Below are 26,187 nucleotides of genomic sequence, written 5' to 3' on the forward strand. Positions count from 1 at the left end.
TTTAATTGTGGATTTTATTAGAAGTGTGATACTAGTCAGGAAGGCCCAGAAAGCTGGTGCTGTGGCCACTAACCAGCTCAGGGAGAAGAAAAGAGCAGCAGAAACCGCTTTGGAGCTCCAGCTGACGTGGACCTGCGTGGACATCCTCCGGTCTCCTGGCCCCGTTCCCCTCGCCCAGATTTGGTAGGTGGAAGCTCTAAACATTCGCAAATTCACAGTCATAGTCGGTCATTCGGCACATTATGAACTTCCACTGGCGATCCCTGTGGGGAGAGAGTCAAAAGGCAAGCCAGTGAGGACAATCGCTGCCGAGGGAGAAGCAGTGATCGACTTTTGGAGGATCTAGGAACCGAAGGGGCACCTAATCTCATGTCGATCTCTACGAAGTCTCTAGAAAACCATCAGGTAATCCATCTGTGAGGTCAGGAGTTCTAGACACCTCCTTGGTCAGGGCAGGTCGCACCTTGCAGGTGACTGACAGGTTCCTGGCCACGTGGAGGTCCCGTTTGTCACTTGGGGTCTGCTGGCCACTGCTCTGTCCCATGAGTACCTCCAGGACAAATACGTTCACAGTTTGGAATAAAAGCATTTATTTAGCATCGTCTCCTTTCCACTGTAAAGAATCTTCTCTTCCATGGGCCATCCGTTTGCTCATTTATTCCTTTACTAAGTGCTTCCCGAGTTCTAGGCTCCACACCATACACTATGTGTTTCCATTCAGAAAACACCATGATGGGGAAATGAAGCGGGGGGCCCACAACCCTAAACCCCCATAAAGCGAACAAGAAAATGCCCGCCATCCACGCAGGCAGAAATTGAATCGCGTATTCGTCCTAGAGGTCAGGCATATGGATGAAAGGCCATAGCATTGTTCGATTGGGGAAAATGAGGTGTGGTGGGTACATTTCAATGGATGTTCTTTGCTAAGGGCAAGCCTACGTTCTTTGTTCACCCATTTAACTGTGCATTTAACTGCATATATATACGTATACACTGCGTATATTTTTGATTGCCTGCGTGGCGCTCTTCTGGCATAATAATACCGCCTAACAGTGATATGACAATTATACCCGCTATTTGCAGAGTAACTTTGGTACACCCAGCGTCACACTGGTGCACAGGTTTGCTCGTTTAATCTTGACAGTGATTCATGAGTTTAAGTGAAGAAGCAGACTCCGAGAAATACGTGCCTTTCCTTAAGATAACTAGGCGGCGATTTCAGATTCCAAGAGTCTTGAACTCAAATCTTGCCCTTTCTCCTGTCCCACGATACCAACTGTAACTACGTGCCCGTAACCCCACCGGAGGACATGGCTGTCACATCCTTTGCAAAGTCCCAACGAAGGACAAAAATAAAAACCCATCCCATCCGTGGTCACGCAGATCCTTCCAAAGCGCAGCCTGTCATTTAATCTTAGAATTATCCTTCTCCCCTTTCAACCTGCCAGGCTACTTCCCAGTTATCGTGAACAATAACTGATCCCGAGAAGGTCTCCATCCAGACTCTGATCTGGAAGGTAGCTCTGGGAGATACCTCTGGCCAGCAGCTCTGGGGCGTGCTGCTCAGTCTGAGTCCGGATTTGGAATTCTGAGTCTGTTGTTCCAAGTCATTTGCTTAAAATCATTGGCAGGAGGGTCTCCCAGTTGCTCCCCAAGGGGTTTTTTTGTTGTCACAACTATGGGGGAGGGGAGGTTGCTAGTGCCATCTAGTGATAGGGGTCAGGGATGCCACTAAACATCTGGAATGCCTGGACCGGCGCCTGCAACAGAGAATCATCTGGCCCCAGATATCTACAGCACTCAGGCTGAGCAACTCCATACCAAGAAGAACCCACTATGATTTGCATATGGAAGGAAAGCCCCTGCCCAGTCGGTCGGTCCTGCCCTGACAATATTTCTCCAACGAGGTGGCCTTAGCATCTTTCAACAGAGCTGAAGGAACCCACATTGTGGATCTTTAAGCCACTGACTGTTAGCGACAGCAGCAAAATCTCACGGGCACGTTCATAGTAAACAAACGCGTGACACGGTATCTCAGTTTTCCAAGGTCCTGGGTGAATCCCCATAACTGATACATTTCAAGCCAATGGGAATTGGGTATTTTAACCACCAACATATATGTCTTTTGTAGTGATTTTGGATGGTATTCTTTCCATATTGTAGTCTTTCCTGCCTTCTTAAACAGGCAATGCAGAGCTAATTTTCCTGTTGATATGGAGACGTCACAAGAATACTGAAAGCCCTGCTACACTGTTACCCAGTCTGCCCTCTGGGATGGCACAGCCACTGATTTTCACCAGGCTCCCCTGGTTTTTGAGTTCTCAGGTCTTTCCTTTTCTTAAAAATAGTGTGTGTGTGTGTGTGTGTGTGTGTGTGTGTGTGTGTGTGCGTGATGCCATTTGGCGATTTCTTCTCCCTGGTGAAGAGTTTCATTCTAAGCACTATTTTCCCTGATCATTTTTAGACTTTGTGCTTCTAGAAAATAGACAACTAAGCTAGTTTAAAATGTGTCTAAAATAAGAACGATTAATGTGTGAGAAATGAAGGGTTCCCTTATGAATAAACATAAAGGTTCTTTGATGATGAAGCCTGGACCATGTAGGGGAACTTTTCAGAGCTGCTTAATGTTTGTTCTTTTGTTTTTTTTGTTTTTTTGTTTGTCAAATCCTGGGCCATGTTAAATACGATCACTTCAGTTAGGTGAGATGTCGTTTCATTTAAAAGCATAAATTTCCCCGAAAGGTAAGCCACACTCACATTCATCATAGTCCATTATTGAATGAGTCAATGTAAGTTTTGTTCTGTTTGCAAAACACGTTTGGGTGACTTTTTGGGAATTCATATGCTGAGTGAGGCGATTATCACCTGACAGAAAGTCCCTGAATTTATAGGGAAAGCGTTCTCTGAAATCGAGTGAAAGGCAGAGCTTAGAACATCATGGGAGACCTAGCTGGGGTTTTCCTTCTCTGGAGCGGCCTGGAACCCATCATTATTTCCAAGGGTGAGCTGCTCCATGAAATGGTTGATGAGAATATCTCCATTCCCACGGCTGTCCATCGCCCTGGCAACCTCTCCCTTAATTCTAGACCAAGGAGGAAATAAACTAGAGAAAACCCCGGATGGAAGTTCCTGCTGACATGGTCCTTGCTGGGGTCCCCAGTTCCTTGGACTCCTAGCCCCTGGGCAGGCTCACCTTTCCACTGCAGAGAAGGTGGTGGTCGCTCCTCGCATGTAGTAGTCGTAATTGTAGGAAATCATGTCCATTTCTTCCCCATAGTGGCCTGGATATTCTGTGGTCAGCCTATGCGGGAAGAAGAAAAGTTTAGAGGAAGAAGCACTATCATTACAAAGAAGAGAGGGCGTCTGAACATCACGGGAAAGCCAAGCCAGAGTTTGATGGCCTCCAGTAAACCTTTCCGGGCTGCAGAAAGGCGATGGGCAGTTGCCTCCCACTTCTCATCTTCCTTCTTCTTGCCATTTAACTACACGCTGAAAAAGCTGTAGATAACTCCTCGGGCCTTGAGGAAGTATTAATTAATATCACTAGTTGTCCGTCCCAGACAAGTCCACTGGAATCGTGTTTCCAAACTGGATTGTGACCTCTTAGTGGATCGTGAAATCAACTCACCTGGTTATTTCCAAGTGAGCTTTAAAACATAGGGACGCTTGGGTGGCTCAGTCGGTTAAGCGTCCCACTTCAGCTCAGGTCATGATCTCGCGGTTCGTGGGTCCGAGCCCCGTGTCGGGGCTCAGAGCCCGGAGCCTGTTTCAGATTCTGTGTCTCCCTCTCTCTCTCGGCCCCTCCCCCGCTCGCACCCTGACTCTCCCTCTCTCTCGAAAATAAATAAATATTAAAAAATAAAAATAAGGGGCGCCTGGGTGGCTCAGTCGGTTAAGCCTCCGACTTCAGCTCAGGTCACGATCTCATGGTCCGTGAGTTCGAGCCCCGCGTCAGGCTCTGGGCTGATGGCTCAGAGCCTGGAGCCTGCTTCCGATTCTGTGTCTCCCTCTCTCTCTGACCCTCCCCCGTTCATGCTCTGTCTCTCTCTGTCTCAAAAATAAATAAACGTTAAAAAAAAAAAATAAAAAAAAAAAAAAGTAGAATAGGAAATATCAGAACACATGCTGAAGGTTGTGTACGTGTGTGTAAAAACTTTGTTTCAAATATACTGTATAGGTGTGTGTAATTATGACGTACGCCTGGTGTGATAGTTTAGTATGTATTTTTTTACTGTGAGTCATGATTAAAGGGTTTGAAAAATATTAAAATAATATTTAATCCCCACAAAGGTAGTCTTTTCCTTGTCCACTGTTGTTTTGTGGCGCCTGGAACAGTTCCTTCTATGTAATAGGTATTTGCTGAATAAATAAATGGCCTTGGGAGAGTCACTTAATCTCAATTTCCCGGTGTAGAGAAGAATGAAAACTACCTTATGAGTTTGTTATTGGAACTAATACTCGTATGTGTGATGTGCAAATGGTAGAAGTTGAGCCATAAGGAGCAATTTGTTTCTTCTTCCTCCTCCTTTTTCTTCCTTCTCCTCCAAGATTAGGTTGATCCCAGGCCTCCCTAAAAGTAGGTTTGCTGTGGTCCACCCTGGAATAAATCTAGAACCTCCCGAGGCTCGTAAGGGGATCTTCAGGACCAAAAAGGGTCCTTTCGGTGTGAAATGGGTGTGCCAAAGTCTTTATCTGCATCTCCAAGGCAGTTAGTGAGTGTCAATAATTTCATCCGATTTGGATTCACCAGGTCATTGTGCGTTATTGTATATCTGTTGATGATACAAAGACCTTCCATTATGTGGACTTAGTATTGCAATGATTGTCATGAAATCTTGAAAAGACTGATTTATAAACTGGAAGGGCTCGGAGGAGGATCTCAGAGCTTGGCTGCAGCAAGATCAATGGTTAGCTCAGGTTAACGTGGGGTTAGCTAAAGCCCCAAAAGCCCGTTCTCGAGGCTCACAATTCGTCTTCACATTATATAGTTGCCCTCCTTCTGAGACTTTTCTCAAGACATAATTATGCTCCATTAGGATGCCAAGCCCAACCCAGGGGGGGTTATATGTGTTTTTGCCTAATGTATTCATGAAGGAAAATTAGAGTCTGCTAATTCAGAAATCTATTCAGTGCTTCTAAAGGGACCCAGAACAGGAACTTCCCTTTCTAATGAAAGTGTTAAATGACTCATAAATGGACTTAATAGGGCCTCACTTGGATCCCATTGGTTTCTGATCCACGAGGATTCTAACATGTGCTAGACTAAAGTTTATCCAAAAAAAAAAAAAAAAAAAAGAGGCATTGGTTGAGAATGTTAATGATGCAAATTAGGATTAAAAGAAATGGGGTAGAAGGTGTTTTCCTTACTTCAGGGAACGTAAAATATTTTCTGGAACTTTGAAACACTCCTTGGATACAATGCATGAAAGCTAAGTGCCAAACAGTTTTATATGTGTGAAGGCAGAATCTACATATGGCAATACTCTATTGAGCTAAATCCAATTACTAAAATTATTTGGAAATGACCAGGCTAGATATTTATTTGTTTTTAAATTTTTACTGATCTGACCTCAGATTACTTGGTTAGTTAAACAAATTTGGACTAACGTGGAAAAGAGAGGCTTGCATTAAAAAAAATCACGAAGTTCTAAGCTTCGAAGGGGAAAAATGTATCCAATACTTTAGCATTTTCTATTGCTTTATTTTTGGTAGTGATCAGATACAGGTCCCCTGATCAACTGGACAGTTGGTCTCTGTGGGGGACTGCGATCCAGTAAATTTCTAGATTGCCCCAAAGAAGGCGTGCATGCTCATTAGTACATTTCTGTCTCCATCCCGCCGGGTTTTTGTTTTATTTGATGTTTGGTTCTTGTTGTTATTTTGTTACAAAACTGTGAGACCAAGTTTGGACTCTCTTACCGGACCCTGGATTAACAGGGCCAGGGAAGGAATTTACATATTGATGGAAATTATGCCTGCTCTCAGACGCTAAAAATGTAGAGAAAGAAATGGCCCAAGTCATGAGTGGGAAGTGAACAACCCAAAGACCATCCATAGAGGGAACTACTGTTTCAGTACGATCCAGGATCCTGAGTTTTAGAACCAAATAGATGTGTCGCCATTTTAGTTCTTGATCGTGTTGGGCACACACAACACGTCTTAATAGAGGAAAGCCCCAGCAATAGAGAGAAAAGAAAGAATGTAAACGTTCATAGCTGGACACTGAAACAGGGGCGTGGGGACTTGTCAGGACATCAAAAGAGCCTATAAGGAAGCAGAAAAACACTGAAATGGGTAGATTATTGAAGGTCTCTATTGGGATCCTCACATACTCCCTTACACAGAACTGTGTGTGTGTGCGTGTGTGTGTATGTGTGTGTGCGTTCCTCCTATCACTTTGGATGAATGACTACTGGGGTACACTTTCTCACCCCATGATACCTACCTACATACATAACTACATACATAAATGATACCCCATTTATGCCATCTGCAAGCAAGACAAAGAACTTGACCGAGAACTTGCAAAGTGAGGGAAACTAAGCGAGAGCTCGATAACGTGGAACCCCTTTACAACTTCCTGTGTTAGATGGGGTCGAGCGAGATGGAAAGAAATTAAATAACATCTCACGTACGAGCCGAAGAAAACTCAAACTGAAGGGATTTTTAAGATTGATAGAGGAGATTCTCATCTAAGATTCTCATCTAAGATTAAAGCCCTGAAATTATCAACAGGCCCAACTAGAGTCAAAACAGGGCTGCTGCCTGTGTCCGTTACCACTGATGGAGCCACAGCCGACAGATGTCCCTGCTCCTTTTGCTGTGAGAATGGGGCGTATCACAGAGCCAGGCCCAGATATATGTTATCACAGCCATTTCAAAAGAGGGAGTAGAGCTACGATTTAGTTGGAAAAAGAGGCCGGTCTTACTGGTTGTTAGAGGTTTGGCTGAGGACTGGGTTTAATAAAGGAAAGGGTTTTAAATCTATTCCTCGGCAGAGAGTGACTCAGTGTGAAACCGTAACAAAATCCACCTCTATCATCGATTACGGGGCAGTTGAACCTACAGTCAAACGTCACAGCCCCGGGATCGGTTTCCCACCCGCCTGATCTGCTGGCGGTGGGGACAACTGGATTATACGACGGCCTCCTGCAGGCTGCTGTCAGGCCGTGTGCCCCACCGTTTTGCACACGGACAACGGGGCCTTGTCTCGTGGCCCCAAGTCAGCGAGGACCACGTCCCCAACCTTATCCCGCCGCATGGGACAGCAGGGGAGCACACACCACAGCCTCCCGAAGGTAAAAGCTGGAAGAACAACCCAACTTTTACAAATTAACGCGTCAGGATGGGAGCTTCAGCTTCTGTCTAAACAGGAATAAACTGAGGATGTTTTCTGACCCGTTCTTTGGTGAGTAGCCCACGTTCAATCGACATTTTAGAGAAGCTGCTTCTGGTCAGTCCAGCCTCTAATCCTGTTTTCCTCCTGTTTCCTCCACGTCCCAATCGGCACCTTATTATTTTATTTTATTTTATTTTATTTTATTTTATTTTATTTTATTTATTTTATTTATTTCATAGTTTGAGAGGGAGGAGAGAGAGAGAGAGAGAGAGAGAGAGAGAAGGGGAGGGACAGAAAAAGAGGGAGACAGAGAATCCCAAGCAGTCTCCACGCTGTTAGCTCAGAGCCTAATGCTGCGTTCGAACCTGCGATCATGGGATCATGATCCCGTGGGATCATGACCTGAGCTGAAATCAAGAGTCGGACGCTTAACCAACGGAGCCACCCAGGTGCCTTGTGCACCTTATTTTAAATACCCTCTTCTAATGTCCTATTACTTGTCGGCCCCACATACGTAGCATTTAATTACAAAAACAGGATCCCATAAATATGTCTTTTTTTCACGATGATGACCAATGCGGTGAACTCCTTAAGGGGACAGTGGCCCCCACAGTGGCGTGAAGGAGAAATTCAGCATTTGTAGAACTGATGTGTTGAGGTTGGCCTACGTTCTACATTCGGCTACAAAGAGGTTGTCCCTCTCCGGCAGGCAAATCACGGAGAAGTTTGTTTTTGTTTTTGTTTTTGTTTTTAAATAAACAATCTGCTCACGATCAATCCTCTTGCACAAAGCTATTCCAGGCAAGCCAGCAGGCATGAGGATATTTCAGGTTGGACTAATTTGCTAATGGCCTGGCATCTCCAACAGGAGCTGCATCAGAACCTGTCTGAATTATTTGCGCAAAGATGTGCAAAGACCCAAATGCAGTTATGCATGAAGGAAAGCACCTGCGAAGGGACAGCCACCTGGCTTCTCCCCCAGAGAGCTGGGGAACTGGCCCCGTGGGGCTGAAGGCCCAGGTCTCTGCCGTCACCCAAGTGCCATCCTCTGTGGAGAGACCTTAGACCCTGAAGGGAGGGAAGAAAAGAACCTCGGATGCTCACGTCGACCTTCTCGTGGCGTTTTGCAGATTTAGGTCGCAAAAGCTTCAAATACGTATCACAGCACATGGAAATGCGGTTCCAGAGACATCTCTGACTTCAATCAGAAGAGGAGAACCTCTAAATATTTTCCCAATTGCTCTCTTGGAACTGAATTTCCAGCTCACTGGCCACGCCCAGGGCAGCTCAGCCAACACATTGATTTCCACGCTTCCTGGCTCTCATCAGCCACATTGCATCACGGTCGCCCCGGTCTTCAACACTGAGGGGAACAACTCTGCGTCCCACATCTCTGCCCCAGCTCACATCACCCCCTTCTCTGCTGTTTTCCCTTCTAGAGGCCCCGCCGCCTTACTCCCTGGTACTTCGCCCCTGTGGGTCTTAGTTTCTCCTCTGGATTGAGAGAGCTCAGCACTGCGTGCGGAGCCTAGGGCTGGGAGGCAGCTGGACCTGCTTGAAGTAAACAGCAGGCGCACGCTAGGTGCTCAAGACATAAAGGGTACCATCGTCATCCTTCCTGGGAACTGAATCCAAGTCTCTAAATGGTAACCTATTTTATATCCATTCACATTCACTGGCTGCTGAGGCAAAATTAACGGAATGAGCGATGGTCTCTAGACTCCAGTAAAGGCAAGCGGACTAGCTAGAATGACGCAACAGATTATGTCTATCGCCGCGAGGGTTGCCTTGTTCTGAGGACCTACGGGGCCTGGCTTTGGGGCGGCCGACGCTCACTCGCCAACAAGCCACACCTCTGAAATTGCTGCTTTTGAACTTTGAGCCTAGGGTGGAGGTGGTGGGGGGAAACGCATCACTGCCATGCAGGCAGCACATACAATTTCTCAAGTGCAAAACACTGTGAACAGCCGCTCGGGCTGATGAAAGGTGTGACTGATTCTGCCCGGGCTCAGAGCGGCTGTTGTCCCCCAAAAGGAGCGCTTTGGGCCTCAGGCAATGCGAGGCAGCCACTGTTCATAGAGGAAGTGACTACACTCAATGCGAGTTGCTTTAAAATGGGAGCGGAAGGGAAAAAAAGTGGTTAGAGAGGGAGGGAGCCAAAACATAAGAGACTCTTAAAAACTGAGAACAAACTGAGGGTTGATGGGGGGTGGGAGGGAGGGGAGGGTGGGTGATGGGTATTGAGGACGGCACCTGTTGGGATGAGCACTGGGTGTTGTATGGAAACCAATTTGACAATAAATTTTGTATTAAAAAAAAATGCAACATCCGGTCCTATTGTCTCAAAGTGTGGGTGTCGCCACCTCTCTGATACTGACTCCCAATGGCTCGGAGGAACCAGTGTAGAAGCCGCCTTTCTTCCCAGACTCTGGGCACAGCACTGAGCGGGGGCGGGGGTGACAGACACAGCAGTGGAGGTGCCTGTGACGTCATTCTTGTCCCTGCCATGACTTCAGGCAAACACCACCCATCTTGTATTGAAATCTGAACCACGAGACCCAGAGTTGAAGGTAAGTTTGATCGAGTGCTCTAGAGTGGGGGGGGGGGGGGGGGAGAGAAGAGTGTTCTGGTAAGCTGATTTCGTTGTTGTGGACTCGAGCTATCTGGGCATTCAGGAAAATGTTCTCTGGCGTCAGACTCGAGCTTCAGGGAGAGGGGAGCTGGGCAGCAGAGAGTATAACGTGCGAGAGTCATGGGACATCTGGGTTGGAGGAGAACTGAACATGTCGCCTATATTGATTCTGAGGAAGAACATTATTCTTTGCCCATCCAAACATACTATGCAATGAACGTAATGAAAGGCCACAGGTCTGGAGAAGAACCATGAGAAAAAGGAAATAGATGCTCAATTCAAAACGGTTGGTTCCTGGGACCCATCGTCTACACGTGGCCGGCGTCACCTGCCGATGGGGGACGTTCTGGTACATGGCAGGCAGCAGCTGTAGCTGCTGGGAGCCTGGGGATTATTAACACACAGGCTCCAAAGGGTTGTGGCTCAGTCAGCGACATGTGTTTGTGGTTTGCAGACAACCGGACAAAGATTTTGAATTCTCACATGTAAATAAAGACATGTAAAATGTACATATGGAACCCATCCAGTGGGGACTGTTTAGTGACAGCGTGTCTGAATCTATCAGCAATTCTCTCTTTTGCCAGAGTTCGGTGAGGCTCTACTCTCTAATGAGAAACTTCAGTCTGAAGCGAGAGCAGCACCTCGGTCCGAACTAAACAAATGAATCTCTCGCTCATCTGGGAGGTGGTGGGGTGATTTGTGGGTTTTTTTTTTCTCTCCCTGCAAGAGCGGTGCTATTTCCGAATCCTTGAGGGCCTGCACGCACAAAGAGGATAGATGCTCATTTAGCGCATTCCAAACAGTGTCGGGCTCAGTGCAGCAGATCGGCTTTCAAAGTGGGAGAGTAAAAACGTCCCCCCAACACATGCGTCTAGTTTCCGGGGAGGTAATTCAAGCCAGTTTAAGTGACAGAAGGGGAGGCTACAGATTGGAAGGTTATCAGCGGTTTTCACTGTGGGAAGGTGTGCGAAAACACTCCTCACCCCGACAGGCTGTTAAAAGGATCAAAGAAAACAATGCGCGTGGAAAAATCCTTTTCAACTAGAAAACGTCATCCTAACAGTGTCAGGTTTCACCACGGTTCCTGTTCCTATGGGCTTGCAACATTCATCCTAGAAATTGATGAAGGGCCTGTTTTGTGCCAGGCAGTCTTCGGCGAACGAGACCTAATTTTTGCCCTAGAGACTTCATTCAATTTAGAAAGACATATAATAGAAGGAACGTCATGACTCAGGCAATTTAAAGACATATGATATAAGGAACGTCATGACTCAGGCAATTCAAAGATGCCACTAAGATGTCTAGATAGCCCAGTGGGATAGTGAGTGCATGTGGCAATCTCACTTTGCAGCTTCTCCAAGTTTTCCTTGGGACAGCCATGGTGGCTCTTGGCTCTGACACCATGCAGTCAGAATAGATGCAGCTAAGCAAAGCATTCCTCGGAGGGGCTTGCCTCCAAGTTGACTTGCCGTGTCTTTCTGAGTCATTCTCTCCTCTTTCCCCCCCACTGGTTCTGTCAACCCTCTAGGTTGGGGGGGCGAGAGGGGGGCACCGCAGGCAAGGCTCGGGGTGAGTTTTGCCATGGGGCCCTGAACGTCTCCGGCAACTGAAGAAAAGTTGCTCATCTCCCTTTTCCCGTCTTTAACCCAAGGCGTTTGTTCCTTCGTATCTATGTCCCCATTCATGAAATTCTTCACATCCTAGCAAGTCGTGGGTTGCATCTAAGGGAACTCAAAGAGTCGTTTCTAAAGTGCGTGAGAGGAAGGACATCCAGCCCTTGTGAGGAGCAGGACGGAGGCTGGAACCAGCGCTCCAGTGATCAAGGGAAGTCCGGGGCATCATGAGAAAATTAATGGAATTTTGAGATATAACGATCTGGATGCCTCTGGGGTCTCAGCATTTATTAGTTGGCCAGGAGGCTGGGTCTACACGGCAGCTGGGAGGGTTGAAGGGGACAGATCATAGCCGGTGGCAATACCGGGTATATATTATCTCAGTCCTCACAAAATTAGGGCGGGTGTCCATCCTGCCCAGGGAAGCCCGCTCTGGGCTGACTCCTGTTTACCCCCTCTCTCCTGAACATGCTCCTCTGGGCCACCCGGTATCCTGCAACCCTGATGCCTCCTTTGGAGCCTAAGGGGAAGTCTTGCCAATGTGGTGATGGATTAACTGGCTATTAGTTTGTGGCTTGCTATTTCAGATAATTTATTTGCGATGTAACTGGCTCTGAATGCCTTGCCACCAGGGAGGCGGATTTCATGGTGGGGGTGGCCTCTGTCGGCCGACTCGGGCCGGGAAGATTGGGGAAAGCCCCATTTCTCAGGTCACAGTGGGCAGACTCCTACCTCCTTCTCTCTCTCAGTGGGGCCCAGTCATCTTTCAGACCCTCATCCTCTCTTTGGAAACAATTCTGGGCATCTGGTTGCCCTTTGCAAAAGCACCTTTGGAGTCAAGGAATTTTTAGGGCTCAAAACAACCTCAAAGATCTTTTGGTGGCTTTCGGGAGTTTAAGGACTCCTGGAAATTCTCTGTAAACTTTTGTTTAAACACGCTGAAGACAGGATCTATAGCTTTCATGAGATTCTTAAAAACCTCAGAGATCCAGAAAAGATGGCTAGACTTGACACCCTGTAGAGAAGGAAAGTCACTTTCTAGAGATGTCACAGTGGACGAGGAGGAAGGCTGGGGGAGGAGGGGAGGGAGGGAGAGGACACGTCAACACAGAGACACAACCTCAAGCTTCTTGTTGCCCCATCAGGGTTTCCACACTGTGCCACCACGCACGGGCTTTAGGTCCTTGCCTTTGGGACCTGTCACAGTTCTAGCCTATGTCCTAGTCATGCCTGTGCACCTGCCACGGTGGGGTAAGAACTGCTTTATGGAGGCAGCTGTGGAGAGTTGGAGGAGGCCCCTGCTCCATCATATGGAATCTGGATTTTCTAGTCACCATTACTTTGGACAGAAAAATGTTAAGCCTTTGGAACTGCCTTCCTTAGAGCCACACAGGCATCTGTGGAGGAACTCTGGTTGCAGAAGACAGCATAACCCACAAGGCTGCCCCTTCTGGCATCACACCGCAGAGAGATAAATCACTTGAGTGAGCCACCCTTCAAATGTTGCCACGTTGGGGTCCATTTGTCCAAGGCGGAAATGCCTGGCTCGTTTGCACACCCAGGAACTTGGGACAAGTTCTAGAGGTGACATCCCCATGAAACAGCTGGGTGACTTCGGACAAGTGACTTCCTTGTCCTATCGTTCTGTCTGTTTTCTTTCCTGCCAAAAGAGGGGTGTAGGCGCATTGGGTTGGCGACCTGTAAGGTCCCTCCCTGCTAGGATATTATTCTAGCCTTTTCCTTAATTTTATTTGTTCATTTCCTTCTATATGCTGGCTGTCACATTCTAAGCTTGTCTGTGACCGCCCAGGCTTATCTGAAGCCAGAAACACGGACCAGAGCACCCCCCAAGCTCCCCTCTGGACTCCAGGCTCCTTCCGCCAGGCTCACCAGCAGGAATATGGACATCTCTTGCTGTAACGACAGCAGTAAAACTGCCATTCCCGATCCAGCACGGACTCAAAATAGCGGCTCTGGAACCCCGCCACCAGCCCATTGTTGGAGCACGTCTGGTACCTGAAGAGAAGAGAACAATCCAAAGTGAACTAGCGACAGAGACACCCAAGACCCCGGCTGCCACCGTGACCAAGCCAGGCCATGCTTTGACTGACCTAGATTCCCAACAACGTATTCCATTTTTATGCAAACAGTCAAGACTTTGTTATGTTTGTAGAAATCACATTACGCTCACCGTTAAAATTCACATGATTCAGAATCTTTCAGCTGAAGGAAACTTGGGGGAACACTGTTCCCGACAGACTCCTACGAATGTAGAGTTGGATAGAAGAGAGCGTGAATGGATGGACGCACTTACCCAGGAGTCTTCCTACCTCCCGCTAAACCATAAGCTCTACCTGGTCAGAGCAGATTTGGGTCAGATTTATCCCCAGTGCCCACGGTGGGTCCTGGTATATGGAGGCACCGCCACAGGGTGGTGACAGGCCAACTGGGCCTCAAACTGGGCCTCAAACTCCCTGGACGAGCATTTTTCCTGCCGGAGACGCTGCGTTCTAATTCTTCACGGAAGGCAACCCCTCCTTTCTGGTCCACAGACCCTCCCCTCGACCACGGGGCGTGGTCACCCTTTCCTTGTCGCTGGGCCCTCACTCTGGGGATCGGCCCCTTTTCCCTTCACAGCGCCTTCCTCACTAAGCGTTGGTTTTGGACGGTGTGTGATCATTTCTTCCTTTGTCCCACCTCCTTTGCCCCACTTCCTCTCTCCCACCCCCCTCCCCCAAATCACACTGGGGCCTGAAGGTTGTCACCTCCAGCTGATATTGAGGACGCTGTTCTCCACCTGGCCACAGAGGGCTCCCCCCTCAAGGGGGCTGGGGGTTGCTCACAAGTCCTTCCAAAATAAGTCTTTAGCTCCTTCGGATTCTCTGCATTCCCCACCCATCCGGCCACGGAGCCCGATCCCTCTCTCGAGTGAGCGGAGCAGGCGGTTGTCTCCGCATCCTGGCCCGACAGCTGCCAGAACACAACCATGTTTTCCCAAGTACCGGTACGTTTCCAGAAACGATCACAGATAAAGAATAAGTGCTCCGTGCTGACGGGTGGGAGGGGCTGTGCTGACACACAAACTAGGAAACCATCGGTGGTGACGGGTTTCACGTGATTCTTTGGAAGTGCTAGAAACGATCTTGTGGATCTGACGACACTAGCAATTAAATATATTTCATGGCTCTGATTGGAAGGCTTTACTCTTGCATCCCTCTCCGTGCTTCCGTGTGGAGAGAACTGAGACCTGGGCTTGGTGCTTGGCCAGCCATGCAGATTAGCCTGGGTTGCTGTCCCTGGAACTTGCAACAGGTGCCGGGACCCTAGAGACCTCAGCTCCAGGAGCTCAGGAACGCAGATGAAAATGCCCTTGACGCGCTAGCCTTCTCTGCCCTACCGTTGCCCACATCTTATCGGAAGCAGTACCCCCTTGGGAAGACGCCTGGCATGTGTTGGAAGCCACGTGATTGGAATGGGCTGCCAAGCTCTGGGGCAGTGGAGTGTCCAAGATGGTCTATGATAGCCTCATTCTAGCAGCGTGAGTGAGAGCTTTTCAATAGAAAGCGCTAAAAGTTGTCCACGAAGCTTCTGGTGTCTTCTTTCTTACCATCACTACAATTCTGGCTTCCTCTATAAAAAAACAAAAAATGTTCCTTCTCAGAACTGAGCCAGGCTGTGGTTTCCCTGTGGCTGTTGTTCCATTGTTCTGGTTTGTCAGAGGCACTCGGATCACCACGGGGACAGGGTTCCCAGGGTGATCATTTCCCTCGAGTAAAAATTAGTGCGGCAAGAGAAGCTGACCTGAGCCCGTGGAGTCCCGGTGCTGAAGGCATTCCGCGTCCTGTGAATTCTCCGCCGGCGGTCAGCCGGGCAGCTGGCCCCACCGTCCCGTAGGCCAAGTGTGCCTGTCACTCCCTCATTCGCCACCTCAGGAAGGCTGCCCTGTGAAGATCATTTGGACACGACAGGCGCGGGGCGTAAGACCGTGTGGTAAAAGTTAGAGAACCACACAGGGCTCGCCTCTCCTACCTTCTGTCCCGTCACCTACACGTGTTGCTAGAGCGAGCCTGCACCGGGGTTTTGGTAGTGCGTGTGGCCAAGCCATGAAATTATTCCTCCCTGAAGTGGATTTTTGTCGGCGGCCATTTTCACTCTCACGTGGCGATCGGCAGAGCAGAAAGGCTAACAGCATGGGATATGCTGCCGGACCAAGTGCTCCAACCACCCCCAGCTGTGTCACCTTGAGCAGGTTTCGTAGCCTCCAACAGCCTCGGTTTTCTCATTTGCAAAACGGGCATCATAATCGCACATACTTACGTAGGTTATCGTGAAGACCAAATAACACCACGCAGATAAAATCCTGGCGCTTACTAAATGACTTATTATTGACGCTTTCGACGCTTGCTCGGTCATTTGTTATTGCCATCATACTTTCATTTCGTCCACTTGACGACCGTTGAGCATACTCGACGAAAGCAGCCTCGGCTCCCCAGTCTCCGGTCAGAGGAAAGCTGGTGGGCCCCAGTGCATTCTCTGAGGGTCTGTTTCCCTAAGACAAAGCTCACGGGGGTTGGATGCCTTGGTTGCAGACACACACCCACTTTGGGTTTTTTTTTTTAATTTTTTTAAATGTTTATTTGATTTTTGACACAGAGAGACAGAGCCTGCACGGGGGAGGGGCAGAGGGAGAGGGAGACGCAGAATGCGAAGCAGGCTCCGGGCTCCGAGCTGTCGGCACAGAGCCCGACGCGGGGCCCGAACTCACGGACCGTGAGACCGTGACCCGAGCCGAAGTCGGTCGCTCAACCGACTGAGCCGCCCAGGTGCCCCGACACACACACCACTTTGTAGTATAGATACTTAGGTCTCACTTATCACCCCCAGTAGAAGGTAAAATCCTTAAGGGACAGCTTGATCTTTAGTTTGAAGTCCCCACAGTGCCTGACACAATGGGTCTAGCAGATGTTTAACAGAAGAACGAACGAACAGATGACTGATGACGGAGTTGACTTGGGAGAGCCCATCGCTTAGACCCAGAAAGGACCCTGAAACTCCCCCCCGCCCCATGAAGTTTCCAGAACCCAAGTGAGTGATCATCTCCCCACATCCACCTTCGCCCTCAGGAACCAAGCCTCCTCAGGCTGAGGGTGTCAACCGAATAGAGCTTTGGGCATTCCTCCCCTCCCTTCTGGCAACTTTCGATCTTTTCTGAAAGCACCTTATTTGACAAGAGTCACTTAAACATTTGACCACAAGCTGCAGAATCACAAACACGGAGCAGGCAGGGGAGAAGAAGGGTGGGGGTGGCTGTAGAGGGGAGGGGTGCGGGGGAGCAGGGGAGGGCTGGCATGGCTCGAGTGATTCAAACCAGTCGTTAACAATGGTTAGTGATGGGGGCGCCTGGGTGGCTCAGTCAGTTGAGCGTCCTGCTCTTGACTTTGGCTCCAGCCACGATCCCAGGGTCATGGGGTTGAGCCCTGCATCAGGCTCTGTGCGGACAGCGGGGAGCCTTGTTGGGATTCTCTCTTCCCTCTCTCTGCCCCTCACCTGCTCGTGTGCTCTCTCTCTTGCAAAATAAATAAACATTAAGAAAAAGAAGTGGTTGGTGATGAAAAGACACAACAGAGGCTCTGCTCCCCTTTCCGGCACCTGTGCGATGCTCCTGAAGGGGCCTACAGGAGGATAAGGACCCAAGCCCGTAGGCTTCTGGGTGGCTTATGACGGGACCCCATGGAAGCCTTGGGCCCAGATTCCCTGAGAACCTCGGGGTGCCCTGCTTCAGAGGCTGTCTACTCCCCACGTCGGAAGGCAGCCTTGCCTTCTCACCAACCCCGTGAAGGCCGGAGGCTCGGTTTTGTCTCACAACCTGGATCATCGTTGGCCCGGCTCCCCCTGACGGGAGAAACTTTCCAGAAGGTAGACTAGGAGGCAGTTACTTAGTCCCCCCCTTACGATCCTCAGGGAGGGACCTTCTCTGGGAAGTGGCCTTTGGAAAATGGCTTGTCTCGGGCCTGTTGCCCCGAAAGCAGAGACAGAAAACGTTCTCCTGTATCTGCTGCCGTCCAACAAAGAAGCATGCAGGGGAAGAGCTTTTGTTGAGGTCTGCGCCTGTCCTGTCCTTACCAGGCCGTGCGGAGCCTCACCCAAGTCACCGTGAGGACCGAATGAAAGAACGCCTGCAAAAGTCTTGGCCAAGACAGAAACCGGAAAAGCCGGTGTTGGGGAGACGGTGTGAGACACGGTGACCCGGCCTCCTTCACTCCTCCAAACTTCTCCCCCAACCCGGCTTGAGGAGGGCTCAAGTCCCCCCAAGAGAGACTCGTTATTTTGGAGTGAAGCCTCGATTCCCGCTAATTCTCTTTTCCCCAGAATAATCCTTCGGGTTCCTCTAAGGCATTTATAACAGAGTTCACAGGGTTTTAGAATGTTTCTTAAGTCTTTCAACAGACCCTCATCAGAACTTCCTCTGTGCCTGGTGCTATCCTCGGTCTTTCCAGAGGGCTGTGCTGGGAAGCACTCACTGTGGAAATTCAGACAGTGGGGAGAAGAAGGGGGTTGACACTAAAGGCAGAGAAGAAAAATGAGAGACCAGGTGGGGACCTTGGGACAGGGAAGCGGCCAGGGGCAGAGACGAACCCAGTTTAGGGGCAAAGTGTGACAGTGCAGAGTTTTTGGAGGTCAGTGCTGCACCACCGAGTACTGGGCCTCCTGCCACAATGGTGGAGACTCGAACTACCTATTTAAATAATGTCGAGCTGTCCGCAGGCTGTTCTCTGCCTGCCCGCATCTGGGGAAGAGTTCTGCCGTCTTCTCTGTCCCGGTTTCATGTCTGCCGGCCTGTCTGCCGGGTTTCCAGATGGGGAAGCACGAATGGCATGCTGAACAGCTTTTCTGGATAAAAAGACACAGGCCAGGACCGAGGGAGAAAGACAAATTCTCCCCACAATACAAACTCCTGCCCCGTTTTGGAAAAACACAAGAAGTCAAGGCTACCCCGAACGCCTCTGAGAAGATGCAGATGAGCTTCTATGATGGATTTATGGCCTGAGATCAGCTATGGCCTGGGAACCATTTCAGGTCACGTGGGGACTGCAGGCTCAGCCCCGGGAGACCTTGAACATCAATTATCGCAATGTTTGTTGACCAGGAGATCTAACGCTACTTCCAGGTCTAACTGAAAATGTGACAAATATTCAAGACGCTCGTAACGTACATTTAAATATTCATAGATCAGAACCGAATTGCGTGTTCCTAAAACAAAATCAGGGGTCTTTGTACCCATCAGGGGTCTTTGTAAGCCAGAGATTTATATTTCAGCGCCGGCTTTCCAATTCACTGTGAAACTCGAGTTTCGGTTTCTAAGTAAAAAGAAGCGACCTTTGCCGGGGACTTTCCATGTGCCAGCCGTTGTGCTCAGCACTGTCTCTGTGTTCGTTATTTCAATCATCCAAACAATCCTGTGAAATGGCTTGAATAACCAGCCCCCCCCTTCCCCCCCCCCCTCGCATTTGGTACACAAGGATACTCAGGTTGGGAGAGGTTAAGTGAGTCCCCCAAGGACACACAGCCAGGAATGCCTACAATATTATCGAAGATGCTTATCACAACAATTCCAGGGGGTTGTCTTTGTAGAAGTAGAAACTGGGTCTTGGAACGTGGACATGATTTGCGTCAGCAGTTGGGGGGGGCAGCGTTTTTGAGAATGGTCCTGTTTGACTCCAAAAATTACCTCTCCACTGCTTCAAAGAAACACACACGCGGACGCACAGAAGAAGCAATCCTAAGTCTGTGGGTCAGACTTATTTACTGGGAAAATTATGTCTGACAAGTGCCCCGGCAGGAGCAAACCCCCTACCGGAGGAGGGAAGCTTTGCCATCCTGATCAGCCCAACCAAGAGCCAAGTTCGCAGAACTCAAGGTTTCCCCCAGATGATTGATTCCTAGTACTTAGAGGCGCGACCTTGATGGAAAGTTGGCAAGAATCCTGGATCTGCCATAACCCTCCTCCCACACTTGCCTCCTTGCCTCCAGAAGTCATTCTTCGGTGGATGGGATATCATCGCCAGCCCAGCACTCACCACGGCTCTATCCAAGCACAAAAACAATGCCGACCTTTCACATCTGCCATCAGCGCTGTGGCATCAGACTGTTTGGCTTGGCCACCCCCCCCCCCCCCCACCCCCCCCCCCCCCGCTACTCATCAGCTCGGACCCGGCAAGTCTCCCAACGCTCTGAGCTACAGTCTCTCATCTGCGAAACCGGGAAATAGTAAGGCCTGCCTCCCAGTATTACCGTGAGGAACAAGTAAGATTAGATAGACCATGAGGAAGCCAAGGGCGTAGACTGTATATCATTTGTCTTCAGGTTCCCGGAGTCTGGCAAAGTTTGTGATGATGAGCATTTGGTAGGGAATGAATGAGCAAAGGAACGTATAAATGGGGAATGTTTATAAACTCCAAAGCGTCACATAAATTAGGCCAAGGGTAATAGCTCCTATGCCGAATGTATTTCTGGCTCTCTTGGCCTTTATTCCTCTTATACAAAGCGAGGAGACTGCTGTGGATTATTTTCCAGATCCCTCCCAGCTCCGAGCTTCTTCGACTCTGTTGCCGTTTCCTCATAAACTCCCGGTACATACCCTACTAGCCTGCATCGTTGTTTTCAAATATCTTTTTAGTTTGAAATAGATGCAGATTTACGGAGGACTCGTTCCCTTGACCTTATCTCTCAGAACTCCGGTGCCTTGATGAACACCAAGGAAGTGACATCAGTACGGCCCTAACGTCCGGACTTCACTTGGAATTTCGCCGGTTTTCACACTAATGCCCTTTTGCTGTTCCGAGATCCAGCCCGGAATCCATATGGTACTGGGGCTCTGTGGCTTTTGAGATAAAGAGTTCACTACTGTATTTTCTTTTTTTTTTTTTTTTGAAGCTTATGGGGACGTTAACATTTGGGGGGGTGGGAGAGTGGAAGCTAGAAAAGAATTTATCTTAAGGTAAGTGTGTCAGCCATCCTTTGTATGTTTTAGAGAACTTTGGGAAATCTCAAAAGACCATCCTGCAGGGCCGCAAAGGCAACTCGTCACAGTGAGATGTGAACAATAAAGTTGGGCCCTATATTACGGACAGTGGAATACCGAGACTCAAAAATGGAAACCAAACGGCGTCCCCTGCGGAAAAATCTGCAGGCTTCTTTGGTGAGGGCGGTGGCAACACCGGATTGGGACTGCCCAAGCCACTAACAAGTCAGACTTAGTCTTGCATACGTATTTAGTGGGCCTGCTTTGCACAAGCCTTATCCACGGCGCTGGAGAATATTCTACGCAGCACTGAATAAGACGAAGTCCCTACATTTGCGAAGCCTGTTTTCAAGGAGACGAGCAATATACAACTACACATTGGCTAATGACAGGTGCACCACCGCAAACATAAAGCGGGTTGGGGAGTGGAGGGTGAGAAACGTGAGTTTAGAGACGGTGGTCTGAGGAAGGATCTCTGAGGAGGTGGGCGCTGTGTGTCCTGAGTGCTCAGAACCACAGATCAGGAGGGCTTGCCCCGTACTACCCAGAGCCCTGGTCTCCATTAGAATTGGAACACTGAGATTATGGAAAAAACTGAGTTTCTGCCCACCAGTCCCAGGTTCAGACTGACGTGGGTGCTCCCACAGCTCAGTGGGAGAGTTTTCCTTTCTCCTCTTCTCCATCACGTGGCTTGTCGTTCACGAACGGTTCGTTTTGCTTTGAATTCCCTTGCCTTTGGAGGCGCGTTGAGTAAGAAATTGACCTTGAATGCGTTGAAATTGTCAGCTCTGATGGAAGCGGCCATTGCAAAAGGTCTTCCTGAGGTCCTTTGAAGTCCAGGGGAGGGGAGCGGAGGAAGAAAGCAGGTGCCAATAAACACAATGCTGTTCCTCTGAATGCAGGCTCCACGCAAAGGTGGCTTGTCCAAACCCAGCCTCAGCAGATTCCAGAATCTCTGAACCCTTACTGACCGCCCAGGATGTGCCGGGCATCTGTTTACATTTAGATTTGGAGTTCCCGTATACACGTAGGGCTCCTCTACACATTTTTCCTTGCACCCCTATTGCGAAGCGGGTGTTACACCTTTCTTTCTTTCTAGAATGAATGCGCAGGGCCACAGGGCCGGCAGATGATAGAAACAGGAGCTGTGAATCAGGGGTTTCCTGACTCTAAGACCAAAGCTCTTTCCACCGCATGACAGCTCAGCCTGACTAGAAAATTCCAACTTCATCTTGTTCCGCCCAGGACCGACATGTCCTACAGCTTGTGCTGTGTCAATTTAGAGAAGATTCCCCGGGAACAACAGAGCCATGCCCTGAAACAGCAAAATGCCACGCTTGGGACCTAGGTAGAGCCTCCTGGTGGTCATTAGTTGGGGAGCCAGGATCCACACACCAGAATCTGGCACGGAAACCATAGCAAACAGCAGTGTTACGAGCCGCTCAGCCACGCTTGGAGCACCTTTCAAATCTGTGCTCTTATTAGCAAGCGTCTTTATTTTTATTTATTTATTTTATTATTATTATTATTTTTTTTAGCAAGCGTCTTTAGTAGACCCTATGTATTGTTGTCATACCTGTGCTCGAGATTCCTCCTGCCTCTTAAAATAAACCGGCAAGCTGAGTCAGTTATACAAGGCGGCCAAATTGCTTTTGGATACTAGCCCTTTATCCGATATGTCATTTGCAAATATCTTCTCCCGTTCCGTCGGTTGCCTTTTAGTTTCGTTGATTGTTTCCTTTGCAGTGCGGAAGCTTTTTATCTTGGTGAGGTCCCAACAGTTCATTTTTGGTTTTCATTCCCTTGCTTTTGGAGACGTGTCAAGTTAAGAAATTGCTATGGTTTCTATATACAATGGAATACTACTTGGCAACGAGAAAGAATGAAATCTGGCCATTTGTAGCAACGTGGATGGAACTGGAAAGTATTACGCTAAGTGAAATAAGTCAGGCAGAGAAAGACAGATACCATATGTTTTCACTCATAGGTGGATCCTGAGAAACTTAACGGAAGACCATGGGGGAGGGGAAGGAGGGGGGGAAAAAGTTACAGAGAGGGAGGGAGGCAAACCACAAGAGACTCTTAAATGCTGAGAACAAACTGAGGGTGGATGGGGGGCGGGGGAGGGGGGAAGTGGGTGATGGGCATTGAGGGCATCTGTTGGGATGAGCAATGGGTGTTGTATGGAAACCATTCTGACAATAAGTTATATTTAATATACATATATATATATATATATATATATATATATATATATAAAAGGCAGCCAAATTGTGCAAAACCATCAACGACTCTTTCCCCAGAGCAGATTACAAGCTTGCAGCCCGTGGGAAGACGTAACTGCCCCTCAGCCTACAAACAAATCCTTTCCTTTCAGAGTTCTCACTGACAATGAAGTCTCAACTCGAGGCAATAATCATCTAAAAACATGCCTCTGGGGTAATTGGTGTCGGTCCTGGGGCAGCCGAGGTTTACCGTAAAGGGGCTGTTTTTCATGGTTGTGCATTTTTAACTCTGTGATTAGCTGAGTAGCAAGCTGGCAAGTTTAAAACTAAACATCATTTGCTTCCTCTGCCTAGCAGGGATAAACACAAGGATCAACAGAATGCCAGAAAAATCCAAGTGCGTTTTCAGGGCCAAACGGAGTGTGGGGTGCTAGAGATGTGAATTCTTCTGGGATCATGTAGTGGGGCCACTCATTTTCCAGATGAGGTGGGAACCCAGAGAGTTGAACCACTGGCCCAAGGTCACATGGTCTTTAGAACCCGGATCCAAACCCAAGCCTTCTGACTCAGAGCCCAGGGCTTTTCCTTTGGGGTGAAGAAATCATCTCCGAGTGCCGTTTTATTCTGTCTCTAAAAAGGGGGATTAGAAAGGGGACCCGTCCATATCATGGCCCCCCAGATGGAAGGACCAGGTGGGAGTATAACTGGGTTGGTCCTGAGCCCCAGGCCAGGCACTGGGACCTGCTTCAGGTCTTTGAGGTGAGGCTAGATTCTGAGTTGGCCGCCTACCAGAAGGAGTTTGGGCTAATTAAATCTGCTCGCCGGAGGCAGTGGGGTAGACGGGGAAGGCCGGATGAAGGGCCCCACTTGCAGCTGCTTGTGGGACCCTCTCCCCATCCCTTCCACAGGCTGGTGGAACCCCTCGTCAGTCATGGGTACCGAGCTGGTCCCCCGTCCTCCAGGGCCGGGCTTGTGCTCTGACCTTTGCAGATCCCATCCTCCCAGGATGAAGAACCCCCTTGAGTCCAGCCCTGGCCCCCCAGCTGAGCCAATGGCCCCCACTGGGCGGGGGCAGCGGGCTCTCAAATAGCTCATCACCGGGACCACGCACATCCACTTTGGAGTTAAGATCCAAATCCTGGCTCTAGCACTTTCCGGCTGAGGAAACACCTGGGCCTCTAGACCACAGTTTGTCTGCCTATAAAATGACTTAGAGATTTGTTTTGAGCACTAATGAGGTAATCCATACAAAGCACTCAGCATGGTGCCAGCCCAGCGGAAGCACTCGATAAACGGTGGCTGTTTTTACCACTCAGAGGTCCCTTCTCTTGCCTGGCTCCTCCGCGGGTCACTGTCTTTGCCTCTTGGCCTCTCATCATGGTTCTGTCTGTTGACCGAGCGATCCCCCCAGAGTTTGACCACCCCAACCCCCTCTATGCCACATGCCTGCTGGAACCTTCATAGAGCCCTGCCTTACAGCAGCCTCCCAGCTGGGCATCCTCCTCCCTGGACCTGCCTCCCCTAGGGCTGCCCTCCCCTCCCAACCTCCCAGGGCTCCCTTCCCCTTTCCCACCCCCTTCCCCACCCCCAGGGTTCCTGCCCCTAATCCAGGCTGAATGAATAACCAGCCTAGCCGTCAGTAGTACTGGGATGGGCTCCTGACCAAGTACTGGGGCTGGGACGGTCACACCCCACAGCGAATCACAGATTTGGACCGTGTCCATGCCATTGACTGTGGCGGAGCCCCGTCAGGCAAAGAGCAGCCCTTCTCCCCCAACAGTTTTCCGTAAACTATTTTACGGCGGTGAAACCCACTTTCGGGTCGGGCAGAGAGAAGGGGCTCAGTATTTATAACTGAGAGAGCACATCTTCTCAGGGCGGCGGAGAGGTTTTTCATTTCGCTTCTCTTTGCCTACATTTCTCTGCCCCCCCGCCCCCACCCCATTCGCTTGCTCTCAGTTCATGTTTCTCAAACGGTCTGTGGGGAGGGGCCAGTCATTTCTTGTCCCCCGACAACCGTGCACCAGTATTTGGTGAAACACTAAAAATAAATTGCTGCGAAACGAAAACGCCATCCGGACACCACAACGACGTTGGTTGTGGGCTCTAAAGTGTCTTAAAGACTGCCAATTTCCATACTCCTCTGGTCTGCAGGCCGGGAACCTTCTCGCAGACCCAAAGCAGTCCCTGGACCAGATTACGAGGAGGGCGGCCTCTGGAAGGAACAGAGGCGCGGGGGAGCCCGTCTGCACTCCCCATCCTGGGTCTCTGTCGTCTAATGTCGCCGCTGGGCAGCGGCCCCCCCCCCCCCCCCCCCCCCAAGAAAGCTACAGTGCACTCCTGGCCTAGTCCTTGGAGGCTGTGGTCAAGCCGATGCCGGGGGACAGATGTGCCACCAAGCCCCCGCCCGAGAGCCCAGGCCGCCCTTACCACTCCATTCCAGCTCTGTTGATTTCCTCCCACCAGCACTCCGTGGGCTCCCCGAGGTTCTGGGGCGTGGGCATGCAGGCATAGTTCCACTGTCTGTCCGAGCCTTCTTTCTTGTTGAAGATGCTCCTCACGGCCACCACCACCTGCCCGTGGGGACACTGGTAGCTGAAGCCTTGCCGGTTCAGGTTGACCCACCCGTCATCGCTGTAGTCATGGTACTGTTGGTAGGGGTACCCGTAGTCACCGTACTGGCCCCAGGCCACGGTGACCAGGGCCAGCAGCACCCACAGCCGAGCGAGGTCCATGCCGCCCGGGCTTCTGGCAAAAAACGTCACCCTAGGTCTGCGGGGCTGACCGTTTTATACAGCTGCCGCCGACATGTGGCTTCCAGATGTGGGAGAGCAGGTTCCAAGTGCACTGTGTCATTGCTGAAGCAAAACCTCAGCGCGGAGAGCCCGGGCCATGAGTCCGTCCAGCTCGTTTTAAGGTGGAATGCTAGGGAAATGTAAGGAACATACAAATGAAAGGAACTCCCTGGACAAAGACCCACCCTGCGGGGAGATTATAAAGGCAAATGGCTTCACGCCCCTTGGAGGCGGTCACCTGAGACAGCAGGCTGTCTGCCCCTCGTCTCTCAGGACCTCCCCTCCCTCTGCTCCCCTCCCCCAGCAAACCCCCCCCCCCCCCGATTCGTTCCCCCAACTAGCCTTCCAGGACCCCCCGGGTACCCGGAGTGATTTCAAGACACCAAAATAGTAGGGATGAAGGGACGGAGTCATTTAGATTTCTGCAAGGCCAGATGCCCGGTTTCTTTGACGTTCCCAGCCCAATGTCTTTTGACCTTGAGTGGGTGCATGTCGTGCCAGTTTGCAAGGCTGCTCTGTGAATTAGTAAGTCGCAAATGGAAGAGCTGTGGGCCCCGGGAA

General features: G+C 49.8%; 1 protein-coding gene across 1 annotated transcript; it reads right to left on the reverse strand.

Moving 5' to 3' along the window:
• Positions 1-25,834, reverse strand: DPT (dermatopontin). The gene is made up of 4 exons (XM_042924999.1): positions 25,262-25,834; positions 13,475-13,600; positions 3,194-3,301; positions 1-263 (listed from the first exon to the last, which is right to left on the reverse strand). Exons 1-4 carry the CDS (start codon positions 25,564-25,566, stop codon positions 197-199), a joined length of 606 nt encoding a protein of 201 aa, XP_042780933.1. The 5' UTR covers positions 25,567-25,834; the 3' UTR covers positions 1-196.
• Between the last annotated feature and the right edge of the window lie 353 nt (positions 25,835-26,187).

Source organism: Panthera leo, chromosome F3, assembly GCF_018350215.1.
Source record: "Panthera leo isolate Ple1 chromosome F3, P.leo_Ple1_pat1.1, whole genome shotgun sequence".
Lineage (NCBI taxonomy): Eukaryota > Metazoa > Chordata > Mammalia > Carnivora > Felidae > Panthera > Panthera leo.

Bases quoted from the DNA above. Each gene is read 5' to 3' on its own strand.
- DPT (XM_042924999.1), bottom strand. From the start codon at position 25,566: ATGGACCTCGCTCGGCTGTGGGTGCTGCTGGCCCTGGTCACCGTGGCC. The intron at 13,601-25,261 runs GTAAGGGCGGCC...TCTTCTCTTCAG, and splicing joins AACAGAGCTGGAATGGAGTG to GTACCAGACGTGCTCCAACA. The intron at 264-3,193 runs GTGAGCCTGCCC...CTCTCCCCACAG, and splicing joins ACCTTCTCTGCAGTGGAAAG to GGATCGCCAGTGGAAGTTCA.